This window comes from Corvus kubaryi, unplaced genomic scaffold (genome assembly GCF_017639235.1).
Source record: "Corvus kubaryi isolate FWS band 111438036 unplaced genomic scaffold, C.kubaryi_AGA036_p1.0 37385, whole genome shotgun sequence".
NCBI classification, from domain to species: Eukaryota; Metazoa; Chordata; class Aves; order Passeriformes; family Corvidae; genus Corvus; species Corvus kubaryi.
The window spans coordinates 10,477,719-10,499,035 of record NW_024581127.1 but is presented as its reverse complement, the minus strand read 5'-3'; the positions used below and the strand labels follow the sequence as shown (position 1 = coordinate 10,499,035).

The 21,317-nt window shown below is 35.5% G+C and overlaps 1 protein-coding gene across 1 annotated transcript in view; it reads left to right on the top strand.

The window, feature by feature from the left end:
• Positions 1 to 21,317, top strand: part of MMP16 (matrix metallopeptidase 16) — a 174,906-nt gene that overhangs the window by 95,035 nt on the left and 58,554 nt on the right. Inside the window, exon 4 of the mRNA XM_042035766.1 lies at positions 3,547 to 3,851. Coding sequence (XP_041891700.1) covers positions 3,547 to 3,851 — 305 coding nt within the window. The remainder of the gene's footprint in view (positions 1 to 3,546; positions 3,852 to 21,317) is intronic.

The following is a 21,317-nucleotide window of genomic DNA, read 5'->3' as shown; positions in this document are numbered from 1 at the left end:
CTCATTTGAACTTTGCTGTGAAATGATCATTAGACTTGAGACTAGGAAAGTAATACTTAGAAAATAAAGGATTTTTATTATTAATGCCTTCGTCTTGCTATGCTTCCACCTTGCAATAGGAGTGGTTCTGAGTTGTCATGTCCTACACTTCTATTTGAGCTCCATTATCTGGGCATGTTGAGTGCAAGGTACCCAATGCCTCTCTTTTTTTTTTTTTTTTTTACTGCCTGTGAGAGTCACCACTATTTCAGGTGATTGCTGGATTTAAGATGTAGATCTAAATGTAATAGAAAAGGGCTCATATGAGACTTTATTTGCTGTTGCAATCATAGGTCTAAACTGAAGACTTTTAAAAGATGAGTCGTAGTATCCCTGGTAATTGATAGGCTGTCTTTATAGATTGATTTTACTGTACTTCCCCCTTGGAGGTTGTATGATAAACAACATGAAAGAAATGTAACATAACTTGGGTTTCAGATGTCTGCACTGGTGGATTATTTTAAGCAAAGTTCCCAGCAAGACAATTTCAATGTTTGTGTTGCACAGTGTTAGTATTTGCTCTTTTGGGATTGAACCTGTGTTGTGTTTAACACATTAAAAATGGACAGTTATTTTCTGTTAATACTCTTACATAGGAATAACTGCTGATTTATATAATTTCTCTTTCAAGCTACATTTTTCAGTATAATCTTGCCCACTCCAGAATACTGGTTTGGAAGCTGGAAATCTCTCTAGTTTTAATACAGAAAGTATGCTTTGAAAAATATTACTTTACAATGAATCTGGAGATGTAGGATGCTATTTCAAAATAAGTCAATAGCTGAATCCCATGGAAAATGTCTGCTATCATAGGTAGTCTACTCTAGCTTGTGAGTGTGAAACTAGCACAATGGCTTAATTTTTCATTTGTAATCAGTGATTAAAACTTAATTCAATGTGCTGAAAAAGTAAGAAATGTAAAATTAGTTTTAACATTTGAGTCAAAATCTTTTAGACCAATTAATTAATCAATTTAACACCAATAGAAAATTCCAATCTATTTTTATCCATTTCCTCATTTCACATGTAATAGCAGAAGACCCTTCTTTTGTTCTGTTTACTAAGACGAAAGTGTGACTTTGACCAATTAGTAAGATTCATAAATACAAAAAACCATAACAACAAAGTCCAAGCTGTACATTTCACATGAGCTTTTCCTACATCAGTATTTCAGTTTTGCTAGACATGCTCTGTTTTCTATGAGAGCCTGTTGAGTCATTTGCCATACTCCTTATACATGGCAAATAATAGAGGCTCTAATCCTTCAAAGAGCTCTGCTTCAGGCAACACACGTGCCTTAGAGAGCACACACCAGGATTGACTAAGAGCACATCTGCCAGCTTTTTAAGTGACATTCTTAGCATAGCAGCAGGTGAACCGTTGTCAAGTTTTGTGTAGGGGCAGTATAAGCGTGCCATTGTGATGTGGTTTGATTTTGTGTCACAGGACAGGTTGTAAAATGCTGTACTTTCTCAAGGGGCACAGACTGAGTAGTTTATGAACTTGCTAATTAAAATGTCTCAAAGAATCCTAATTCTCAAAAGAGAGAGCTTGCAGAGAGGGGTACTGCAAGGGCTGATAGAAGATCCAGTGTGTCCAATATTTTTTTAATCACAGAAAAAGCAATGCAACACTGATCATAAGATTACTGATGAGCAAATAGTTATGAAAGGGCATCATAAAAAGCACTTTAAATCACGTGATATTTACATCATGTAGAGTAAGGTCATGCCTACAGATCAGAGGACATTTTCTCTCTGACAGCAAGATCAGTACTGCAATACTTTGTAGTTCTGACAGAGTCAGTTTTAAAATAACATTAAAAAATTGGATTGAGTTGAATAAAAATCACAGAAAATATTTAATAGACTGGAGAAAATGTCTTATAACAAGAGATTTAAAGAGTTCAAAATTCTAATTTCTTAGAGACACAAAAAGGTAATAACTTTGCAGTGGAGAAATGTCTTTTAAATGTCTTTTTATAGGGGGAAAAATGTTGAAGTTCATGTATGTGAGAGAGAAAGACAGAACAAGAACCAATAATACAAGCTAGGCAAAGAATAGAATAGGCACAAGTATGTAATGATTGGTTAAATCACCTTTGGAACAAAAGATCAAGGAAAGCAGTGGATTTCCTACAATATATTATCTTATAGCCTGTGTTGATATGTCTTTGGAACATACATACCAGCTAAAAAAAAATTATGCTTTTGTTAGACAGCACTACTGGACTCAGTACAATAATATATTTTTGAGTGGAAGTCCAAATAGGTAACTTTATGCTTTCTACATGAACCTATGAACAAAATGTATATATGAAGTAAAATCTATAAAATTACGCTTGAAAGATTTGTTTCCATTTATATAAACATAAGTACCATATAATCAAGCATATTTAATGTGCCAAACAAATCAATCATTCTAGATTTATTCATGAAAGTGTATTTGTTCTCCTTTAATGTGCCATGCTTTGTAAACTGACAAAAATATTGCATGTACTCTAGAACTATGCAATTTCTGAAATTTGTGCTGGACATTCAGTCAAGCACATGTCAAATGAACAAAGAGAATCTGATTGCAGCAGTTTCAGAGCAGACACAAACCTAATAGAGTTTTTGCTGCCTATATGAATCAAGTGGAAATGATGCAGAAAATTGGACAAGTCTTAAATTGATTATTGACATTCTTTCCTTGAATTCAATAATGAAAATACATAAATATTTTTTTAAATGATTTCACAATAATTTGCTAATAACTATGATACTAAGCTTCAATTCTGATTTTTTTGGCCTTTCTCATATATATTGCACTTAAAGAAGTAATGAAGACTGAAATTTCTGTTTAAATACATATTTTTGAGTCTTCTCATGTCTTCTATAAAATGATTTCTCTGATGGATTCTACAGTTTTATGCAGGATTTATAGATGTAATCAGATCATAAAAGGACATCTTAACCTGTATTGAAGTCAAAAGGCTTTGTTTCTGATAAGGAATTTATCTATCCAGTTGCAAATGCAACAAGGCTTTGTGAATACTGGTTGGTGGTCACAGCATGGAGCTCCCTTTTGGTAATGAAGTTGCTAATAAGTTAAAATTTCATTTAACTAAAAACACTTTTCCTTTGATCAGAAAGGACATGACATTCTTTAGCTGTGATGGATTCTAATTGTGGTCCAGGAGGTAAACAGTCAGTGGTTGATTAATCTGGTTATCCCACTGTTAAGAATTTTTCATTTTAATATATTTTTAATCTTCTAAAGATAAGATTTTTTGTACTGCTGGGAGTAAGCTAGCTAGCATAAAAAATTCTAGCTTAAAGGGCTATACAGATTGACACCATAATTTTGCGCCAGCTTGTTTAAAAATACTCTTCTTAAAGTATATAGTGCCAGACTAGCATGTTTTGTTAAAAGCACAGAACTTGTAATAATTAGCGGAAAATGGATATTAGCAGTGTCACCACTCTGTTAAATTTAATCTATGTAATGTTTCTCTGTTTCTTTCAGCATAAAGAACGTCACTCCAAAAGTAGGTGATGCTGAAACTCGTAAAGCCATTCGCCGTGCCTTCGATGTGTGGCAGAATGTAACTCCTCTAACATTTGAAGAAGTTCCTTACATTGAATTAGAAAATGGCAAGAGAGACGTGGATATTACTATCATTTTTGCATCAGGTTTTCATGGAGACAGTTCTCCCTTTGATGGGGAGGGAGGATTTTTGGCTCATGCATATTTTCCTGGGCCAGGAATTGGGGGAGACACTCATTTTGACTCAGATGAGCCATGGACTTTGGGAAATCCCAATCATGATGGTAAGAGAAGATTTAATTTTAAAGTAAATAGATGAGTGGCATGAATTTGCAGCTAACAGAACTACTTCCATGCTCCCCTGTTCCTAAAGTCACATAGTTTTCATTCCTAGGTTAACATTACTTTGGAAATATATTTAGTTGATCGGTCTCTTTGAATCCTAGGCAGAAAAATATCTGTCTAAATGTGATACAGTATAAGAACATGTTTTGCTTGAAAAACATTGAATTCTTACTAGGAAACTTTGTGATCATTCAAATGTTGTACTGTTGAATGTTTACATAAATTAATTTTGCACTTTTTAACATGTCAAACTTATTTAGGTTTAGGGAAAATGTGGAATATTCGTTAGTACTGATATAAGAGAGGTTAAGATCTCCTCCAGCTACCCACCAATTTGTGGATACCAATGTAAAACATAAAACCTAGTCTTCAGTTTGTATTTATGATGATGCAGTGGCAGCATTTAAAGGCAAATCTTAAAGGTGCAAGAAAAGTTCCAAGAGAAGAATTGGTGTTTCCCAAGAACTTTTGAATGTCTTTTGGAATTGTTAATTTTAACACATCCAATTTACTTAAGTAGTACATTCCCCATAGTCAAATAAAGACGGCATAGTGCAGTTGGCGTACCTAAAATTTACCAAATAAAGACTAAATATGCCCTTTAAAGTTACTCTTCACAACTAAAATCTGGCCATTGCCAAGCTCTAAGGTGATGTGACTAAATTACTGCCATTATCTGGGAATGCTAATTTAAAGCTAAGTCTAACTTTGCATCTCTGAAAAACAGTATCAAAGAAGAGCTTTTCTGTAGACATATACTGTGTTCGATGCTGTGACAGGTTTTGTTTCCAAATACCTTCAGTTGTCCAAGTAGATCTCGCTAAGCCAGTTACGTGAAGTTTGACAGATCTCTTCAGCAAACAGTGATACTCAAAAGAAGATGCACAGACGCACAAATAGGATGTTTCTGGCATACAAAAGACAACAGGGATGACAAGAAGTGCAGAACTGTTGTATTTCAATGTTACACTGAGTTTGTGAATGATGAGAGGCTTTATCTAATTCCTTTCCTTTCCCTTTCTTATCTGAGATCTTCCAAGTGAAATTCAGAGCTTTATCTGTAGCAGTATTTGTAGCCTGGAGTCTGCAACAAAACCTTAATTTAATATTTTAGGAGTATAAATATGCTGTTGTGACTATTCCATTGGTGCAATACCTCTGTGCCAGCATCAGTTGAAGCAAGAGCTGTGTATGGCACTGTGAAAGCCCTCAGCTGCACAATGGGTTCAAGACCCTTTTTTCTCGTGAACCAATCCCTAGATTCTTACTGGAGCAAAATCTGTGGTGTTGCACAGCTTGTATTTGCCCTCTTCACACGTTTAGCTCAAAGGAGCACTGGTGGGAATCCTCTGTTTGTGCAGTTCAGGTGCATATTCAGTCACAGCAGTGTGAGGGTAAATGAAGGTGATTTCATGTGTCTGGTTTTTTATGTTGGTTGGAGACCAACACTGCACGCAATTTTCTGTGGTTTTGGAGCTATTGCTTCAAGCACTCAGGAAAATCTACAGGCATGTGTACATTGAAGTCAGGATGTCAATTTAAATTGGGATAACTCTTTTGGAGCAGTTCCACACCTTGTATGAAAATGACCGAACTTCTGGCTGTCTCATTCTCCTTTAACTTAAACAATTTGCATAGTGCAAAATGGCACTCCTTTTTTATATAGCTTTTGAGGTTGAGTTTTGTAGAGCAGTTTTCAAAAGCTACTGCTTGTATTAAAGAATTTTAATATATTTTGATGAAAAAAATCAAGGGATAATAAATTGATGCTATCGCTAGAACTGTGCTTTTATGCATCTTAGAACCTTGAACTTTTGTATTAGAAAAGGTTTGTTATCTATATCATGAAGGTTTAATAGTTATCATTGGAAATTTTTCCTGCAAATTTAATAACTTATGCACTTTGGTGTGCTCATATATACTTTTTTGAGGGACATATATTCCTGTTAAAATGGAATGTTCACAGTAAAAAAAAAGAAAGATTTTTTAAAAATACATGATAATTAATAAAAATACCTTACCAAGCAAGTTCTCTGAACAATTTTGGCAGCTGTTTGTTTTATTGTTGAAATGGTATGAACTGTGGATCATAGGTAATAGCTGTTGTCCAGAGAAAATTCACCTGTCATTGTAACCCTAGAAATTGCAATATATGTGCATTTCATCTGCCAGTGCAGGGTGCCGGTTTGTCTGATTGGTGACTTTTAGCTATCAGGTAGGCCAGGTTTTCCTGATTGTCTTACTGATTAGCTTACGTTTAGGAATCCTGGAGGATCATGCAGGGTTTTGTTTTGTTGTTTTTGTTTTTATTTTGTTTTGGGGTTTTTGGTTTTGTTTGTTTGTTTTGGGGGTTTTGGGGGTTTTTTTTGTTCCTGGAAAAAATTTCCAGGGGAAGAAAGAAGACAAGCATGCCATTTAGGATTGACAGGAAAGAAAGACTTACAGTTCTCTTAGGCTTCCTATCATTTTGAGCTGAGTCTCAGAGCATTGAAAAGCAGAAGGTTGAAAAATATATTTATTATCCTAGCTATGAGTCATTTTTCCCAGATGAGTGTCAGTTTTAAGATTCATTGCTCCAATAGTCCAATGGTCACCTACATGCTGTATTATTTGAAATCCAGTAGAATGGGAAAAAGATTTGGTGATTTATTTTTATTTTTAAACTAACTCTCACCCCAAGGGGCTGATTTTCTCTGATTCCTGTTCCAGTATTCCAGAGAGATTCAAAAACACAGAGCAACTTGTTTACTTAGCAGCAAGAATGCAAAGATAAGGTCCTTTTGAAAAGTTCTAGCCTTATTCTTCACCTTGTACTGTTCTAATGAAAACAATTTACATATAGTCCACCAGTCCACCTCAGAAAAGACAGGCAACTTACTGAAATGCTTTCATAAACTGTTGTCCTTTTTAAAGTAATTTTCATTCCAAATAAGGAATCATATACAAAATCAGTATTCTGAGTGTAGTTAATTACTACAGCAATTTATTCTGACTAGTTAATTGCCGTGTCTTCATACTTCAGGTTTTTGGTTGATTTGGTGGGGTTTTTTCTTATCATGTTTGGTCGATTTTCTTGTATTTTGCTTTGGTTTGATAATCCTCTAGACTCAAAGGACAGTTGCAATAGAAATACATCATCTGCACAGTGCATTCTGCTTTCCTTTGTTCTCACTTCAATGGTATGTTATCTTATCAATCATGTTCTGGGAAGAGATCTGTGCTTTGACTCCTCCCTCATTCTGAAGAATGAATGAGGCTTTTGTAGGAGTAAAGACTAATGGGCCCGTCGCTCAGGAAAAAACCTCCTGTCATACAATTTTACACTCGCAGGCTTTCTACAATGATCTATTTCTTTGCTTTCATAATACCCTGTAAGCAAGGTACAGCTGGTACCTCAACTCCAGCTGAGCTGTGGAGGTCTTTTCTCTGAATTTCCATCCGTGGTGCCTGCAGGTGATCCTAGAAGTATTGCCAGAAAGAAGGACAATAGACTTAGCATCACAGGGAAGCAGTGGAAACGAGGACAGAATTTCTTCTGCTGGGGAATGAGGGAGAAACTGGAGGATAAAATATGATGCCCTTTTTTTCCTTTTATTTTTGCTATTTTATTTTTTAATAAGGAAAGGGAATGGTATCCTTTCAATACTTTATACAAAGTGTATGCATTGGACTATAACCTTCCTTCAGTCAGCTCTCATCTTCTATTTTCTCATTTAGGACAACTACTTTTCAAATTCCTGTAGGAGTAGGCTGTTTCACTTACAGTAGACTCCTTTTCCTCTATGATCTGCCTATCTAGAGTTCAGGTGAGATAAGAGCTTTAGCTTTGTAAATTATTTGGAACAGAATGGTTTCTTCAGGCACCTTAAAAAGTATCTTGTGCTCCTAGGCAGTCTCAATTAAAACTCTGGTAACTCTTGGCAAACACAGCAGAAGAAGAAATACTGTTCAGGAACAGCAAATCAAAATGGATGTGAATTTACAGGAAAATGTTCCACAATATTTACACTTAAACATGTAAAAAGGTAAAGGAATAAACAGGAGATGGAAATCAATTTGCATAAGTAAATATCTGAAAAATCAGCACTTATTAAGAAAATTTTTAGATCCTTATTTTCTTCTGAACTTAAGAACTGTAAAGAAAAAAAGAGAAGAAAAAAAAGGAATAGGAAGAAATCTTAATATACCAGTCTTCAGACTTGGGAGACATTTCCTTGTTCCCATGACCCCAATCCATTTAGAAGATATATATCACCTCTTTTTTTTTTTTTTTTTAATTAAAAATTTATGGACAGTTAAAGATGTATCTAAATCCAGAACAGGACAATGACTTCTCCCTAGGAGTGGCAGTACTTCAGAGATAGTGTACTGTCAAAACCCACAACAAAAATATTTTTTCAAAGTATTTTCTTCAATGGCAGTATTTCAAATGACTGTGATGAAATTCAAAGTCACTGCCAGGGAGCATCTGGGATAGGTACTGTCTCTGTAAATTTTCTAGTAGCTTGCAGAAAAATCTTGTCTTATGTCCTATCTTTCTGTACTAAAACTGAAAGGGGCATTCATATTAGCCTTATTGCTCTGGTTTATCAAAATTGATTTCACATTTTTCTGTCCACATGTACTTAAGTTAGTTTAAACCTTTTTCAAAGCAGTTATTTTTTCTGGGAAGTTACTGAATGCATCTAAACCTATTTTAAGGGAGTGTTACACCAGTTTAAATTGAGAGTGCACTACTTTTAACTAGATTAATTTAAGATTGACCTACTTGCACAAGTGCAGCTTTTTAAAACAGGGCAAGATTTAGAAGTAGTGCTTGGGGAAAACAAGGATTTCTCGAGAGCTCAGTTTTCAAGCACATTAGACATGATAAGTAATGTACCAATTACTGGATAAAATGTGACCATAGAACTATGTCTTCCAGCAGCAGAAAATATTTGGCAAAAAACTAAGTGTAGATAAACACAGTTGATCAGTAATGGTAATTTGATACTGTTATCTTCATATTCACATCAGAAAGAGAAATAGAAGTCAAACTAAAATACATTATCTTTTACCTCTGTAGCAAATTTACCAAGGTAGCTAGTGTACCATACTGAAATTCTGCAGAAAACCATTCTTCCATCAAAGAACATACAATAAATAATAACAAGTGAAACTCCATTACAGAAGTAATAGATGGTTCAGTGTACAGTGACATGTAAGGAGAATATTAATGCATGCTACTTACATACATGTGGAATATTTGTAATGTGTGTATGCATAAAACTCCGTCTTTGGGAAAACAAACTCAAAAATTCAAGAATTCAGTTATTCAGTTTTGCTTATTTTTGTTAACTCTCCGGCATTCAAAAAAATTATTCAAGTTTGCAGGCTATAACAAGAAAACAAGCAAACAAACCTGTCACTTTGTACCATGCTGTTTGTAGATTGCCAAGTAAAAGCTTCTTGGACCTGATGCAAATACAGTGTCTTGTGTAATGTACTTGGACTCCAGTTAGTGCGTAGATTCTGCTGTGGGCACTGTGCTGGCAGCCAAGAAAAATTTATGAAAATCCTGATCTCTGAACTGCATAGATCAACTTGTAGTAAATTTCTTTTGGCTGCCAGTGTGGTTGACACAGTGCAGGAGATATATGCTGCTGGAAATGTGAACCAGCGGAGTTGTGAAAACCATCTCCTAAGGGAGCTCTGTGTCTTGAACAGTGCTCATGCTGTGGCTTGGTATAAAGGAAGCCAAGCATTACAGATCAAAGGAAGCTCTGTATTACAATGTTAACATGGCTTTAATTTTATAAAACATAGTGCTCTTAATTGATTATGTATGTTTTTAGTAAGCAATTATCAACATCAAATTTGATCTATAACCAAGCAGTGTGACCTTGCAGTTGTCACGTGCTTATTTTCTAGTTCTGCACTAGGATAACTATGTAAAAGATTAATATCTTACTTGAATTTTTATTTTATAGTACTTGTGTATGTGCTTGTAAACAGAGAATTTCAAACGTGGGTTCAGATCAAAGGTTATCCTCCAAAATATTCTGTCTCCAGTTAATAGCTATTAACAGATACCTAAGGAAGAGAATAAGAGCAGGGTAAACATATGGCAATAAAACCCCAGCATATTCCCTCTTAGCTTCCAGTGATCTGCTCATTGAATTTCTGAGGCACAGGCCATATTTTTGTGTTTAGTAGCCTATGAGGGATTTCCTTTCATTAATCAGTGTAATCTCTTTTTGAACTCGTGTAAGCATTTGGTACCCACAACATCCTGTGACAATATGTCCTATAGTTTAAGCAGATGTGAAATACTACTTCTTTCTGATTTTTTTTTTAGACAGATGGACGCTCGTATTGTAAGAAAGTAGTTTTCTAATAATATTATCTATTCCATTCATATTTTATGGCCCTCTGTCATATCTTGTTTACAGGATAAAGAGACCGAGACTGTTGAGTTGCAGCCTTGTTTATATATAATTATAAGGTTAAGGAAGTACAACTTCCATTTTACATTGAAACTATTTGAGTGCAAAATGAGAGAATTAGCAATATTATAAAGGATGACAAAACCCAACTATTACATTTATAATATTACACAATGATGAAGATGCCAGGATAATATTTCAAAGAGCTTTGCAAGTTGTGGGCATATGGAATAACGATTGATTCTTTTAATTTCACCATTTTCCCTGAAATCCAATTTAATTCAGGAATCAATTAACACCAGTAATACTTTCTGTCACAAAACCACGCAGTCTTCAGTATTTAAAAGCAAACCAGTCTTTCCCTTATCAGTAAGTGCATTTTGTGCTGATAGAACTTCCTCCGTCCTTAAATTTTCCAAACCTTCCTGGATTATACTTTCTGGTGTGCCCCTGTCCCATATCCAGTCATTCCAAGATCTTACCTAAAATCTTAACTCTCAGATATCCAGCGTCTGATGCATAAATTGTATCCTTAAAAATATTATCATGGTATGCAAAGCCGCACTTGAGAATAGAAAGATCCCTTTCAGCTATTGAAGAGGTGGAAATGATCCAAAAAATCATAAATGGCCCTGACTGCTTGTGAGGACTCAGTCATTGGACATAGGACTATGCAGATAGAAGAGGATCTGTTTGCTGGACCCCATCTACTGGCTGGAAGCCAGATGATGGAAAATGTTAACTGTTGGTAAAGTACTGACCTCATTTTTATAATTTTTGGGGAGGATTTTGCTTTCATGGAACACCCTTTGGCTTTGAGGAAAGCACTTCATTTGCATGTTTTTAAAAAGGAAATCTGTTTAAAACTGGCAGTCAGTGAAAGAAGTCTTGTAGATGAATCCAGCCCCATCTTCTAGATGTGCTTGACTAGATGCTTTTAATACATCCCAGGGGCTCTCAACGTGCATTATCAAACTCTCAGCTTCCTTCTTGGCCTAACATTTCTATATGCCCTATTATGCAAACTGAAAGAGAGGCTGAGGAATATAAGAGAATTGACTTTGTGATATTCTTAATTAAAGCAGTGGGATTGTAGACTAAGATGCACATTTTACATTGTGCTTTTCATGTCTGTAGAAGCAAGGTGATATTTAAACTGTAGGTTAATTGCCAGAGACGGTCCTGATGCAGGTTGCAAACCAAAAAGGCAGCACAGCTCAAGCCACTAAATTGCATATTGCTTCCATCGTGGCGTAGGTAAACACAGATCATTGCAAGCCTATATGGAGCAGTTAGGGAAGTTGCAAACTCAGCTATCCATTCAAACTGCAACTGGAGGTTATTTCCCACTTACCAGGGCCAGCAGAACCTGCTTGCTTGCTTTCATTTGCCATCTGCCTCAGTTTGCAATCAGCTGGCCTATCTTAAACTGCTAATGAAAAGTGTTAAAGCGGATCTGGCTGACTTTGCATAGAAATAAATGAGGAAAGTTCACATTGTCTGTTACATCGACTTTGCTGCCAAGGAAACATCTAGCTGAAAGGCAGCATGGGTCCTTGCAGACAATTTTGGCAGCATTTGCACCTACAGTCACTGAAAAAGAACTGCCTTTTTTGGTTTTGTGGGTTTTTTTTTTTTAATTTTAAAGATGTCTTTGTCTCAAACAACTGTTTATGCAACAATGAAGTCAAGTTTATCTCCCAAAATGGATTCATTTAATCAGACCCTCGTATTAGTATATCAGGAGAATTGAGTTTACACTAGGAAATTTGGTTGAAAAATGTGAAATTTGCTTGAAAAATATTTGTTAAAGGGATTAATAAGTTGAAACTAACAGTGTTGGAGTTTTTGGCTCCTTTTTCTCTTTTTGTCATTCTCATGTTCCCCCTGCAGTATATGAGAAAAGAGTATTGGGAAGCCATTTTTGTTCAGGCCAATAGATTTATTTTAAATGAGTCCAAACATAAAATGTGGGCCAGCCCCTTCACGATTATTTTTATGACCCCACAATCTCTCACACACAAAAAACCCCTAACACTACATATACAACAAACAAACAAACAAATAAATACTCCTACCTTAATATTTTCTCCTTTTAGAAAGAAGCTTAGCAGATTTTGAGTACTGAATCTGAGAGAGTTTTATATAATTCTTACATCTTTCAGAAATTTTTAGAGAATGGGGAAAAAAGGGGAAAAAAACCCCATGTTCCAGTTCTTTTTATTCTTATCCTCTATGCATTGATATAATTGTTTACCATCAGTCTACAAAAAGGCAATATTTCTTTAAAATGTATGATACAAACTAATAGTAATAAAACTAAGGCTAATAATAGAGAAACTGACTGATGAGCCATGAGATTTCACACCAGAGACTGAATTTCAGGTTCTTGAAAGATTATTTACTATGGAAAGCTTGTGAAAAGCCATGTCTCAAACATGTTGAGTTAAAAAAGAAAAAAAAAGAGAGAAAATCCCTTTTATTATTGCAAATAAGTCGAAAACAGTTTACAACTCAAAAATCAGATAATGAATGAATGGCTTGAAAATATTTATTTTTCTTTTAAGTCTGGTCTCCTAGTAGCAGTAATTTAGCAAAGAGGCATTATCCATGAACGTAAAATTCTCCCTTTAGACAGAAAGGGACATCTCAGTCATTTAAAGCAGGTTTAGCATTCCGACTGCCATGTGATCCAGGGTTCCTCAAGTCTCTATTTGTTGCTAGGGCCACTTAATGGAGACTTTTTCTTCAAGACAGCAGATTTAGGAAATACTAAAGATGCTCTATAGAATATTATTACTGTATTGCCATCTCATTTCCCCTGCCTTTTTAGGGGCAAACAGAATATAAAAAATCATGCTGCTAATTAATATGGATGTTGTCATGGTTTCCTGAGAGAACAAGACAAGGATTTTACAGTAATTACATATTTAATTACATTTTTATTTATTAAGCAGAAATGTAATGGATGTTGAAAAAGTAGAAAGATGTAGATAACCCTAAAATATAAGATAATACTATATCTGAATTTTAAGAACAGTATATGATTAACTAATGAAAGATTTTCTACAATATTAGTGTTCTCAAGTCTAGAGTATAATTAGTGCTTTTCCTGACAATTCTTCTCTTCAAAATGCCCAAACCATATGTTCTTGAGGCCAAAATGGTTTTAATCTATATTTAGACTTCCTAACTGTTTGGGTTCCAAAAAGTGCTGAGCAGCTAACACCAAAATCTGGAAACATATACAGCTAAAACATCAGGTTGTGAAAAAAGATGAAAGCAGAAAAATAAAAAAAAACCAAGTAAGTTAAAAGAGCAACATTTTTTGTTTGGGTTTTTGTTTGTTTTTTTTCTAGTGAACAGATTTAAGTCTCTCCTTCAAGTCAGTCTATGATAAGTACTTCCTGGGTTTGTACATATATCACTTAAGTCCATATCCTGTACTTCTATAATTAATGTTTTGCCAGTGACTTAGATGAAAAGAACTAAGTCAAAAGCCTGAAGACTTGAGGGGGTGGAATTAATCTGACCATATGTTGATGTTTATATCTGAGTTAATCTGATGGAGTCCCTTTAGAGTTATAGGAGAGATATACTGTCTTCCTGGGTAAGGTGTGTTGCATCCTGAAGGAGGTGTCTAAAACAAACTAGATGAATCGTGTTCTAAAATACCTGTTTCTCATCTCTTGCTGTGAGAGGTGCAGGTAGAGACATTTGTTACAGTTTTGAGTAGCTAGATAACTTCCACCAGTGATGTTGAATGGTGCCATTTCAGATTAGAGGAGAACTGAAGTGATAAGAACTTCAAAATAGAAGCACCAACAGGGGTCAAAAGAAATCTATCTCAGCCCTAGAGATGGATGTTTTGGGAGCAATTCAGTACAGCAGTCAGAAAAGGCATAGGCTGTTCCCTGCTGCTCTTGGTATGGCAGGACAAACACTTGTATTGGTCTGACTATGGTAATTCACGAGTGGGTTGCACCTCTGAAATTTTGAAGGCATAGTTGGTAGTATGGTGACGTGTAAACATACTTTTAGTTTCCCATTTCTAAGAATCATACAGACCACCTTTCTTGCGATGCAGTTTAGAAACTGATACTATGTAATTATGAGGAAATGGGATTACCACTGATTATTCAGGAAGCTGAAGATTTGGTAGTTATATGGAATTAATGTTGTTAGCTGTGCTTCAGCTAGCAGTGCTACCAGAAGCAGCAAAAATATTAGGGCCTGAGCTTCAGGAAAGTTATCAACTAAAATACAGATATAATCAACTGTCACTTCTTAACTGGTTTTTGTTTTTAATGATCACTTGTGACACTGGCAGGGCTGGCCATAGTGGCTGGCAGAGGTGCACAGATAATGGTCCCAACCTGCCTGAGTGTGGGATGTGGCAGAGCAGATGTGGAAAACTGTGCCCCCAGTGACTCAGTGTTCTGCTCTCTGCTTTCCCAGTGGGAATCTCTGGTCTGAGAGCCATCAAACATGGAACCTCTGGCACTGTCCCTTCTTCCTGCTGGGGCCAACTGCTGTCACTCCAGGCTGGGGTCCTGCTGAGCTCCTAATTCAGAGAAGGGGAAGTGTGCCAGGATTGACTTCTGCCCTGGTCTACATTCTCATGTCCAATCTCTCCTGAACTTTGTCAGGGACAACGTATTCCTGCCTTCGTCTTCCTCTCTAAGCAAATTCTTGCATAGGCTTCCTTCTGCTGGGAGGCCCAGGAGTATGGCTTGGCTGCCTGACCATCTTGTCCTCTCCAGCACCCTTTGCTCTGCCCTCTGCAATCTGTCATCCTGGAGGCTGCCCTTCCTTGGCAGGAGCTCAGTCATCTCCATGCCAACAAGTGCCAAGAGTCACTAGTGCAAACCGACCGTATTCCCCGAGTTCTAGAGAGACATACAGTGGTCCCTCCAGCTAGAGGAGCATACAGCTGTATGGATATAGAATCCTAGGATCTTAGCAGGAGGTTGTCCAATATATCAGAGTATTTCATATGAGTAAATTTTAACAAAGTAAAACCAAAGTAGCAGATTTGTCTTTCTGTCACTTTCTCTGTATACAGGATCCCAAGTTTGAAGTTGTCTTAATTTAAAATATGGTGCAAAGGTTTCCCTTTGAAGTCTGCAGACTTCTTAGAAAACTTGTCTTCTTTTCAGATCAGAGAACTTTTAATGATTTTTTCTTCTAATCACTTTGCCAATTAGGATTCAAAATTCCCATTTCTTTTTATCACCAGTTTAATGAAAAAAACCCAAACCATGGACAAATCTATCTTGACTTTTTTTTTTCTTAATGTGAATTAAAAAAGAAAAATAACAGTGAAGGAAGAATTGTTCATATAAAAACTTTATATATATATACAAACCACTATGTCACTGTTTCAAAGCTCTCAAAGTTCTATGTCTGTGTTAAGATACAATGGTGTGTTAATAATAATAACCTGGTTTTGATGGGTTTAATGTGATTTAATTTAGAGGATATCATAATTACTCTCAGTAATTTAACTCATACAGGGTAAAAACTTTATCTAACAAAAATTTAGCCAACATAAGATTGCCACATAAATTAAATTCTATGTGCATTCTGTTGTGGGATATCGGGGATTTTGGTGATCTTCAGGACTCTTTCAGATTTCTAAAAGGTGGTGAGATTCTAGAACAGGGTGCCCAGAGAAGCTGTAGATGCCCCATCCCTGGAAGTGTTCAAGGCCAGGCTGGATGGGGCTCTGAGCAACCTGGTCTAGTGGAAGATGTCCATGCCCATGGCAGGAGGGTTGGAACTGAATGGTCTTCAAGGCCCCTTCCAACTCAAACCATTCTATGCTTCTGTGATTTCTGCCCCATGACAGATTACATCTATTGTGAATATTTGCAGTATGACTTTGACCTTCTTCCTAGCATTTACGAATATTTCTTCATAGGAGGACACACAGGACATAGGGGTAAATGAACAAAAATAAAAAAAGCCACCATGTTAACAAACCAGCACTTTATCTGAGTGGCTTAGAGGCAAACCCTATATTTTTTTTTGTTAAAGCAGCGGTTCAATTTTAATATGGCCTCATGCACAATTAAGACTCTCTTACATTTATTCTCACTCAGAGTGCCACATAGCAGTGGTAGAAAAATGTACATTCCCTTCACAGGAAGGACCCACAGGGACCAGACCATGGAGGATAGCTGAGAACCATGTGATATCTCATGCACATATCCAAATCTTCAACCCCAGCATGTATTCATTTTCACAGCCTTAAGAAAACAGTTTTAATTACTTCTCTAGCTTATTCTTCCCACTAAAATTAAAAATAGAAACAAAGAAAAGTCAGGAAAGAGTATAAATAGATAAGGCTGTTACAGTATTTGCAGCATTTCTAGTATGAAGACCTTTTCCAGCAAAAATGCAAAATTCCATTAAAATCCAAATTTATTTAAGATAGTTATTGTCTAAAGACGACCATGAAAACACCCAAAATAAAACTTTTCCATCTGTTAATCAATATGACCTTATTACTAATAGAATGAGAATGCCATTTGAGAATAATATACAGTAGTGGACCTGAGTGATGAAGAAGTTGATCCGAGGAGCTAGAGATTCAACCTAAATGTGGGAGTTTGTTTAGTTTGCTAGGTTCTCTGTCACAGCAGGGTTTCCTCAAAGCATGAAATAAAGCCATAAGCATTATATTTTCAGAAGGAACACATACCATCATATTGAAGCAAACTCTCATGTCTTCTCTACCTCCCCTAGGATCATTTCCAGCTGCTTCGCTTGCCTCTCTTTGGAGAAGTTGGTATTGATTCACTAGTCAGAATAGTTTTCAAATTTTTTCAGTTCTAGTGATTGAAACTGTGAGAAAAAGTGGATATATTCTTATATCCATGCTTTTTATAGAAAGAAATTTAAGAATATCTAAAGTAATTAATTCCACCCATTTCAAGCAATTTACTAAAAGTTGTACAGTGTGCTTGGTAACAGATCTAAGTAGTAAATCAGAAATTCTTATCTTTTTCATGTCTTTGCCTTCTAAAGTACAGACTGATATGCATTATAAAAGAAAGTGGGGTCCTGACTTCTAAATTATGCCCACATCATGCAGAAACTGTAAAGCACTGCCAGGAAGGACTTACACACGGCTAAACTCAAATGTTCTCAACATGTCTCATCAATGATCTGAGTCACCTGAAGACAGCCTTGCTCTGTTAGAATGTGCCCTTGTCAAATTTCAAGGCAGCAATTTTAAATTTCACACTAATCTGTTCATCTTTTTAAAATAGAATAGTTTATCAAAAATATACACGTATGGGTGTAGGTATTCTAAATTATGCACAGAGTAATTAGCACAAACTTTGTATATAACAAACTGTCTGTACCTCCCGTTCTGTCTGCATATATATATATGTATATATGTATATCTCACTAAGCCTACTGGAAAGGAGTTTATCGTGTGTGTTATGTATTAATAGAGGGAAAGAAGGCATTTTTTATGTCACTGTATTTTCTTACAGTGAAAAAGCCTAGATATATAGATATATTATTGAAAAATGATTGTTTAAAATACCATGTGTAAAAAATAGATACACTAAGTTCATATAGAAAATGGATATGCTCTATATGATACATTCTTATTTAAACTGACAAAAAATTAGTTTTGTTCTTCATTTTTTCAAAGGTGCTCCATCCATCTTTTAGCAAAACTTCCTTTCCAAAATAACCACCAGACTACCAAATTTTAGTGCCAATGGCAGTTGAGATAATGTCAAGAAACTATATAAGATTTCTTAGACTGGAAAATGTGGCACCTTTATTTGGGTAAGAGTATTCCTATAATTTATATTCAGGTCCATGTATATTCTCAATATAGCGTATATATACATATAAGGTGCTTATGTAAGTGCATATGTAATGTATATGCTCAGTTCTGCTGTATTGTAATAAGGTCATAGAGAGAAAGAATCTTCTTTTATGACTGACTGTTGAAATATCATCTTCAAAATTCTGTCCTGTCTGGAAAGGATAAAACAAGATAAAACTTTTTTTTTTTTTTTTCTTTCTGTATGCGTGTGGAGTAAGAATCTTACTCTACAATTTGCAGCATGTCAGCTGTTTGGATGTGTCAGGTGGTGGTACAAATGAACAGAATAATGAAAATGCAAATTCTGCTTACATCGAACAGAAAGTGATGGGTATTTTGTGTGTGTGTAATATTTCTGATTAATTGTAAGTTTGCCTTTGAGATACTGTCTTGTTGGTAAAAGGACTATAATAGAAGTCTTGTGCAGATTTACATTTCAGTTTGATATGAATTTAGTTAGAAAACATCTATCTACATCACATGAAAAATTAAATAAAATACTCTTTGGAAGAAAGAGTGTATGTCTATGGGTAAAACAGGAAGAAAGAGTGTATGTCTATGTATAAAATGTCTTTGTATTTTTACAGTTTGTCATTTGAAATTCAGTTTCTAGGGTTTCTTTTTCTTTTTCCTCTGAATGGAAAAGTCTTCAAAATTGAGGTCACATGTTAAGCCATAAGGGTATGGCTTTTATAAATTGAACTCACATACCATTTAAAATGGAAATTAATATCTTCAGAACTAGGTTTTCTTAGTATCTTAATGTGGACAAGCATATTAGCTTTGTTTATCTGTAGATGTGAAAAATAATGTATATATAGGCTAGAGGGAAAGTCTTCCCCATACAACATGCTCCACACTGCTGGCTGTTGAATATTTGATATATTAATACATATTTATATTCTGTAGTTTGGGCAGTGTTTGTAAAGTCAGGCAGATTTAGTGCCTAAAATAGTTTATAGCCTCAGAGAAAAGTGTCAGTATAAAAATAATAATTTTATCTTAGTTCTTTACACACAGTACCTTTTTTTTTCTTCCCTTGTGAAATCAAACTTGAGATAAAATAAGAAAAACAATTGCAATCTTTTTGAGCTTACAGCCATTCTATTCCAAATCTTCATGCTAATAGGGAACACAAGAGGTGCACAAGTTTTGGGCTAGTGAAATATATTTCCCAATATTTTTCTACTACTCTGTGGATATACAACAAGATGTAACTGAGACTATCACAATGAATATTCACCATTGTATATCTTTTGGTGGCAACTTTTGCTTTAAAAATCATTGTAGTCATATGCATTTTAACTCTGTTATGACTTGTTAAAGTTTGTGATGGTGCTTCATTTTGCCATGTGGACTGAAATATGTCCTACTTGGATAATGTATACTGACATATAGAATCATTTGGGACTCTCTCCTTCAGTGGTAGCAAATGAAAATGTAAAAACTACCCAATGTCAATAGGATAAAAAGCTAGCCTGAGCTAGTATGAATGCTCACGGAGCACTGGCCAAGGAATTGAAGGTGGGCTACTGTCAACCTTGCAGTCACACTTCTGTGCAGCCTTGAGAAAAAGAGCAAGCACTTACAGAAGGTTGTCCTTCTGCACTCTCAGGAGCTTTTTACAGTAGCATTGAGGTACTCAGGGCAAGTCTGCGCCCTAAAGCAAAGAGGCACTGAATAATTTTTGCCTAATTAGAGAAATCTAATCATATGCAAAGCACAAAGGGTGGAAACTAAGATAGTAATAAGTCCCTACCTGTACTGGACTCAGACAGCTCATCTTGGGATGGTTTAAACGTGAGTTTCAATTGCACTAAGTTATTTGGGTCAGTTTAAATTCAGGATGCCCTGGAGACAATCATGACTCTTGATGGAAATTGTTATGAATAATGGGGCTATTTGACTACAAGTAGAAAATATGTTCCCTGTTAAATCATTGTCACCCCAGGCAAGAATATTATTCTCCCAGCTCTTTCCTGTGACCTTCTCACTTCCCCCTTATTCATTTGCTCAAGGGCTGTTCTGCCTTTGCCACACTTAATGGCTCCCCTGATGGCTACAAGTTGCATTGCACGAGGTGGAAATAAAGACTAAATCCAGAGGGGCAGTCAAGACACTGAATGTAATGTTTGGGATTTTTTTCTTTTTTTTTTTTTTTCTCTTTACATAATCTCCCCTATCCAAAAGACGAAAAGAGAAACAGCCAGCCCCTGCGTAATATCTGTTGTCTGACATGGTCCCACTGTCACTTAGAAGTACTACTTTAAAAGTCCTCTACCACATGCTTATTATCTGTGATTCTGGAAGGAAGATATGCCAGTAGCTGAAAGTCGATTTTATTTATTTCCCTGTTGCTATTTATTTCACATCTTTCAGATCAACATGGAACAAAATGTAGAAATTCCAGAAAATCTGTAAGGGAACTCAATAAGGACTGATAAACAAAGATGTATTGATTCTTCATGTATTGCATAACTGGCACAAATAGAAGCAATAGACTCTTCCAAGACTGTTGATTAACTGTGGCTTATTGAAATTTTAGAAATTATAACAAGTTAACTTCCCAAACCTCCTGCCTCAAACAGTAGAGGTAAAACATGCAGAACACTCCTTGATCTACTGATACTAACAAGCCTAATGATAGTGGTAGAATAAATACTATTCATTCAAAACGATTTGAAAATTGTTCAGAACGTAATGTGGCCAACTTGTTAGGGCATTTCTTAATAAGACTTAGACTAGTTAATATTCTTAATTATGATGTAGGAAGCATGGCATAGGAGGGAAATTTGCTTTCAGAAGGTCTGAAAAGCAAAAGAAGGTTACTTCTTAAATACTCAAATTAATACCTGGGAAAGAAATTTTGAATTCTAATAAACCTGATTTAGAACCTTCACAAAACTCAGAAAAGAATTGAAAAATAATGTGAGACTTTTCATGATAGTATGAAAGCTGTAGTACAGTAACATGCTCATCTTTTTAGTCTTTCCATCTTAAACCTATGATTATTTAAAATTACAATAATTGTTCCCTTATAAGTGCAGAATGAAAACCTTTGCAGAGTTCTTTCTGTGCATCACTTCCTATGCGGAGTTTAGCTACAGAAGCTGTGGATTTTTCAT